This window comes from Haliotis rufescens, unplaced genomic scaffold (genome assembly GCF_023055435.1).
Source record: "Haliotis rufescens isolate VD_foot unplaced genomic scaffold, xgHalRufe1.0.p SCAF_8, whole genome shotgun sequence".
Taxonomy (NCBI): Eukaryota; Metazoa; Mollusca; class Gastropoda; order Lepetellida; family Haliotidae; genus Haliotis; species Haliotis rufescens.
Window position 1 is genome coordinate 42113232 of NW_025964372.1, and position 6649 is coordinate 42119880.

Sequence of the window (6649 nt, forward strand, 5' to 3'; positions counted from 1 at the left end):
GTCGTATTACATTCTGCCTGGAATGGGTGAGTACCCTTGACTCAAGTAATAATCTACTCAAATATGCACTTCTTGGCCAACCGTAACATAAGATTGGTTGGTTGGTTGGTTGGTTGTTTTATGCCGCACTCAGCAATATTCCAGCTATATGACGGCGGTCCGTAAATAATCGAGTGTGGACCAGATAATCCAGTGATTGATATCGATGACATTCAATTCAATTCTTTATTGTATGAAAGGCCACAGGCCCATATACAACGGAGTTACATAACATATTTTATAAAATACAAAGTCAAGGTAACAATTCACTTCGTAACAAAAAAGCATTATGTATGTACAAAGCCAGTTGATGTTGTGTTATAAGATCCTTGCAAGACAGTAATGAAGACAATCTTTTAGCATTAAAATGAGATAGAGACCACTGCGGTAAGTACTTGTCTGTTAGATTTTCGTATATAGGGCAAATAAACATGAAATGGTATTTATCTTCGACAACAATGTCACAAAATGGGCATAATCGTATCGATTTCTCAATAGATGAAAATCTCCCTGTGTTAATTTTGAGATCATTCAGGCCAAGTCTAAAACGAATAAGGGTGTTACGAGAATTCCTGTACCGTAAATTTGATAAATAGGATTCTGGTTCAAGCAATGACTTGAATTGGCGATAAGTATCATATCTTGAACTTTCATATGCTTCAACCAAGTCAGCGAGCCTGACCACACGATCCCGTTAGTCGCCTCTTACGACAAGCATACGAGGGTTGATTGATAAGGACATGATCACTGCACGTTCCCCAAGTTTCTCATTGTCATGTACAAAGATGTTTATTTTACGTAAGTGTCACAGCTGTACAATTTAAATGACACAAGTGTTTAGTGGCTATAATTCTATGACATCGTGTCATGTCCATAACAAAACTCACTATTACGCAATTATCTGAGGCTCAGAACTTATCAATCAACCCTCGTTCGTACACAAAAGACGACAAAATGTCCCAAATATTGTCTTTTCACGTCATTGTAGACTAACTATCATGCTCAGGGATTTTTAAACGTGTAATGATATATCAGATATATCTGGCCTGTATCTTCTTTCCTTTTGTTCCAATGATTGCTGAAGTGAACAGCATAATTCGCGTATTTCTCCCACGTGAGGATCCAGGGTAGAATAGGTCTTCAGCAACTCATTCTTGTCGTAAGAGGCGAATAACAGAATCAGGATCGCTGACTTGGTTGATGCATGGTATCGTATCCCAATTGCGTAGATCGATGCTCATGATGTCGACCACTGGATTGTCTAGTCCAGACTCGATTATTTACAGACCCCTTCACATGAATCGAATATTGCTGAGTAGTGCATCGTTAAACAACAAACAAACAAATCTCATACATCCCTGTAAAAAGCTTCATATTAGAGTGACGCCACCATCTAAATCCATATAATACAGTGGATGTTCGAGTTGGCTTTAAACCTATCATTCCTTTCCTGTACAGAACACATAAGCCGTGGCCCAGGGCAAGTGTCCTATTTCCGAGGAAACCGCCAATGTCCACGATCTCTGTCCAGACGCGGCTCCATGTGTCCAGTCCACTACGTCATCAACTACAACGCTGACCGCACGCCGACGCTGATCGTGGAAGCTAGGTGCACGTGCTCCAACTGCCGTAGCGGGAACGGCGTCACCCGGCATCGCTGCATGCCCGTGTACTACTACCGCGAGGTCGAGGAGATGGACCACATCGGCAGCTGCATCAACAAGGTCATCAGAAGGTTCACTGTTGGGTGTCAGTGCGCAGCTGCGGAAGATCGACCCACACACAGTGTGGTGTCGTCGCCTTAACGGTCTACATTATTTCTAAAGGCCAAACCTACAGTAGTTTCCCTTTTATGTATTGAATGTCGTTTATGTCGTCCAAAAGGGTCTCCTTGTTGATTGGTTGGTTGAGTGAGTGAGTGAGTTAGGTTAGCGCCGCCTTTAGCAATATTCCAGTAATATCACTGCAGGAGAAACCGGAAATGGGCTTCACACATTGTACACATTTGGGGAACGAACCCGATCCTTCGGTGTGACGAGCGAACGCTTTAACCACTAGGCTACTCCACCGCCCCATCTCCTTGTTGAAGTGAGTGAGTGAGTGAGTGAGTATGGTTTTACGCCGCTTTTAGCAATATTCCAGCAATATCACGGCGGGGGACACCAGAAATGGGCTTCACACATTGTACCCATGTCGGGATTCGAACCCGGGTCTTCGGCGTGACGAGCGAACGCTTTAACCACTAGGCTACCCGACCGCCCCTCTCCTTGTTGAAGTATTTGTTGATGTGTGTATGTATTTATACTGACGAATGGTAGAATTCTTGTTCATAAATATTTGATCTCTAGTTTTTACATTGATGGGTATTATGTTTATGTGTTTCATATTGCTTTTTAGACTGTTTCCTTACTACGAGACAAGTATGCCCCAGGCACTCCTTCTTTATTCCCTATATTAGGGGCTGACAAAACCTCTGCTGTGAGGACACTTCAGGTCCACACTGGACGAAAACTTTACCTTTACAAAAGTTTAAAAATGTAGGCATATATGTTTGTAAATGAATGTAAATTTGGACTCAAAATTACGTAAAAGTATGAACTTTTGTACATACATATATGTAAATGAAATATAAGCAATTGTTTTTGTCTTGTAAATTTCATATTTACAACAAATGTTTAGTCTTGTAAATTTCATATTTACAACAATTGTTTAGTCTTGTAAATGCTATATCTACATTAATTGTTTAGTCTTGTAAATGTCATATTTACAATAACTGTTTTATCTCGTAAATGTCATATTTACAACAATTGTTTTAGTTTTGTATGTGTCATATTTACAACAATTGTTCCTAGTGATTTACAAGCATATCCAAGTAAGGAAATGTATACATTCTTCTAGTGATGCCTTTGATTCTGATCTTCGGTTTTGTCAACTGTATTTCTGAGAAATACCTGAAAAACACCACAAGCAATATTGTATTCTCCCATATCAATGCAATCATTATTTTTAGTGTCGTTTTGATGTTTGGATAATTTCAGCTGACTTGACAGCAATAGGATACGATTTAACCACTCAATACATTATTGTGGAAATGTGCAATTTACTCATACTCACAAACATGACATAAATACTGAATTGCTACGATGTTGAGAACAAACTTGTGTGATGTCATCAAATCGCGTGACGTCATAAGTTGATCATTTTTCATAAATTACGTGTTGATATTTCATGCAATGTGTATCTGGCCCTGGTCTGGCCTGATTTAGGAATAATCTAGTTTTGGTGTATTTTGCATCTAGTCTTTATCTAGTATTGACTAAGTCTTAAAATATGGCTGTACGCCATGCTACCGTGTATGCCACATTGGTAAACTGTTGAGGAATATGTATTTGTCCTGTCATGTATATGATCTCTACTATGTCAAACTCACACACGAATATTAGAAGTGGTGTTTGAAATATTCAATAGTTTTTGATTTGACAGAATAAATTATTTTTTTGCTATTTTAACTTCGTATTTTGAGTGACTATGTTGATTGCGTATCGTCGTACCCCACTGGGGTACTGGGGTGTCTATCATCTTTGATTTGCCTGGTCAAGATTAGATTATTTGCAGGCCGCTTTGTTTAGTTGGAATAATGCTGAATGTGGCGTTCAACATCAAACGTAACTATGAGACTCGTTTATAATATTCATCAGCTCACTAACACCTTCTGATGCATCTAGCCCATGGCTAACGTATTATACTTTTGAAATAAAGCAGCTTGTCATCCTGTTGAAATAACGCAGATTGTCATTCTTTTGAAATAAAGCAGCTTGTCATTCTTTTGAAAAAGAAATATTTATCTTACTTTTGAAATACAGCAGCGTGTCATACATCTGCAACAAGGGAATTCATCATACTCTTGCAGTAAAGGAGCTCACCATACTTTAGCAATAACGGAGCTCACCATTCTTTGCTGTAAATGAGATCATCATACTTTCGCATTGTGTCCTTGAAATAAAGGAAATCATCCTACTTTGCAGTTAAGAATATCATGCATCGTACTTTTACAATAGAGGAACTTACGCTTTTGCAACTAAGGAACGCATTGTTCTTTTTACAGTAAAGCATTTCATCATGCTTTCGCAATACAGGAACTCATTATACTTTTGAAACAGTAAAAACTGCTACTCTTACATATCAGGCCTATCTGGAAACGTACATTTTATGATATTGATAAAGGTTTGTTGTTCTCGACAAAAGTTCTGTTTGAGGAGTGTCGTCGACAAGTAGCGTTAACCAACGGACACGTGACAATTTTACTTTTTAATCAGCATAATTTACATGATAATATACACATATTAATAATCAATTTTATCAAAATGTAACAAGACAATACTTCACCCGATATCTAATAGTTTATAAAAATGTTAAGATTTGCGGTGACAGATACCGGAGGTGATGTCATGGAGTACGACTCACCCCTTTACTATTTCTATTTTATCATTCGGAACCAAATGGAACTAATATAAAAAACCTTCGTTTTGTTTGATTACGAAATTTATATGTCCACCCACAACCTGCCTTTCCACTCACCCTCCTACACACACACAAGATACACATTCATGATGTGAACACACCCCTTAAAACATCCTGGATCCGTCTCTGGATATTGCGATCTTCAGTTACATTATTATATCGAGCGTCATCATCAAAGTCATTTCAATTTTATAAATTAAGGCCTTTTGTATGTGAAACACGTCTCGAATTTTTCTCCGACACGTATTCTGTGTTTTTGTTTCAATCTCAACACGGAAGTCGTTCTTTTCGGTATATCCCCAGTCACGTGGCGCCATCACATTGTCCCTTGTAGTGCAATATACACAGTCAACAAGCCACACACAGCCATTTTGATCCTCCACGTGTCCACTCCTATTACACTGTATGCACTATCGATCTCATCTTTGTCTATCTCCTTGGGTAAATGTGCGTCCAACTCCACCTTGCCTGGCTTGCCTGCGACAACAGAAACCACACGTATCAGGGAAAGTATTTTTAATGAAAGTCTTTGTTCAAGAAGTTTTTCGAAATAAATAACTTTACACTCAGGTAATCTAAGCATAATGTTTACAAGAAGTTCTGAAGCAACAAATCGTTCACAAGATGTCCTGAAACATGGTATGGGTGTGGTACTGAGTGTGGTGAAAAGGGGTGGCACATCTGGGATTCGAACCCATAATAATCGATCCTGAGGGAGCAACTCCACCGAATTGCATGGTCTACAGTGCCTCTGGTTATATAAATAAAGGTAACATAAATACACAGATAACTTTAACCTAGATGCGAAACGGTAGCTGCTCGGCATTTACTATCGGACAGGTACTGTACTCTCACGAAGAAGGTATTCGTTCATATGTATTCGTGGCAAGTAGTTGAAGTGGACAGTACAATCGGAGGAGTACAGAGTACAGTTTTCACCAATTGCAAGATAATGGTACGGGACTAGAAATGTAAGGAAACGTTGTATTGAAAGAATAGATGTAGTATCCATGTCAACCCTTCATCTTTCTACATACCCATTGGACCGCCATTACAGCCGCTGTGGCCACAGATGCACCACACCTCAAGGTAATAGGGATAACACCCTACTTTAGGCAGGGGGTCGGGTAGGAAGGGCTGGTTGTCCGTACATCCCCTGTATATCACTGCAAACATACAGACAAATAGCCTTGAGTGAACATCGTTAAGAACGTCAGTAGCTGGAAATAAGGCGAGCATCCTGATCGGTTATATATACTCACCGCCAAAAGAAATGCAAACCATAGAAACATGTCGAGAGCTATGTTCTTTATTTGTGTGTTGTTTAACGCCGCACTCGGCAATATTCCAGCTGCATGACGGGGGTCTGTAAATAATCGAGTCTGGACCAGACAATCCAGTGATTAATATCATAAGCATCGATCCACGCAACTGGGGTACGATGGCATGCATCAACCAAGTCAGCTAGCCTGACCACCCGATCCCGTATGGCACCTCCTAAGACAAGCATAGTCGCCATTTACGGCAAGCATGGGTTGCCGAAGACCTATTCTACCCCCGGCTCTTCACGGGAAAGAGAACATTGTACATTAACTTGAGATGTTTTCACTGTGTACAAATTAATGACAAAACTAACAATCAGTCAAGTGTCTTTATTCTTATCACGATATACTGCATGTTATTTCCAAAGTTTACACTCTAATCCTGCACGAGACAAATGGTGCATCTCGAATCAAGGATCTATGACGTCACACGTGATGCGTGCATGAGCGTCGGTTCACACAACATGACAGTATGTTCGTTTTTGCATCGAATCAATCAATATATCTCTAAAATGAGTAGTTCTTCATATATAAGCTAACATGTATGGTAGCCGCGTTTCTTTTGTCGGTGAGTATAAGTAAACCAGGTGTTCTGTTTATATCAAAGTGTGGATATCTCAAGAAGTATGTCTGGTATCATATCGTGTTTACATAGAATATCTGGATGAGCTAGTGGATGTGTTTGGTTTAATGTAGCTTCATACAATATTTCAGTCACATAATGGCATGACAATTTCATTGGAGGAAGGTCCTCGGCGATACAGCTC

The 6649-nt window shown here is 39.5% G+C and overlaps 1 protein-coding gene across 1 annotated transcript in view; it reads right to left on the reverse strand.

The window, feature by feature from the left end:
- Window positions 1-4334: 4334 nt before the first annotated feature.
- Window positions 4335-6649, reverse strand: part of LOC124114986 — a 16482-nt gene continuing 14167 nt past the window's right edge. The window contains exons 4-5 of the mRNA XM_046475758.2: window positions 5598-5726; window positions 4335-5037 (exon numbers count right to left, since the gene is read on the reverse strand). Coding sequence (XP_046331714.2) covers window positions 4877-5037; window positions 5598-5726 — 290 coding nt within the window. The 3' untranslated portion in view covers window positions 4335-4876. The remainder of the gene's footprint in view (window positions 5038-5597; window positions 5727-6649) is intronic.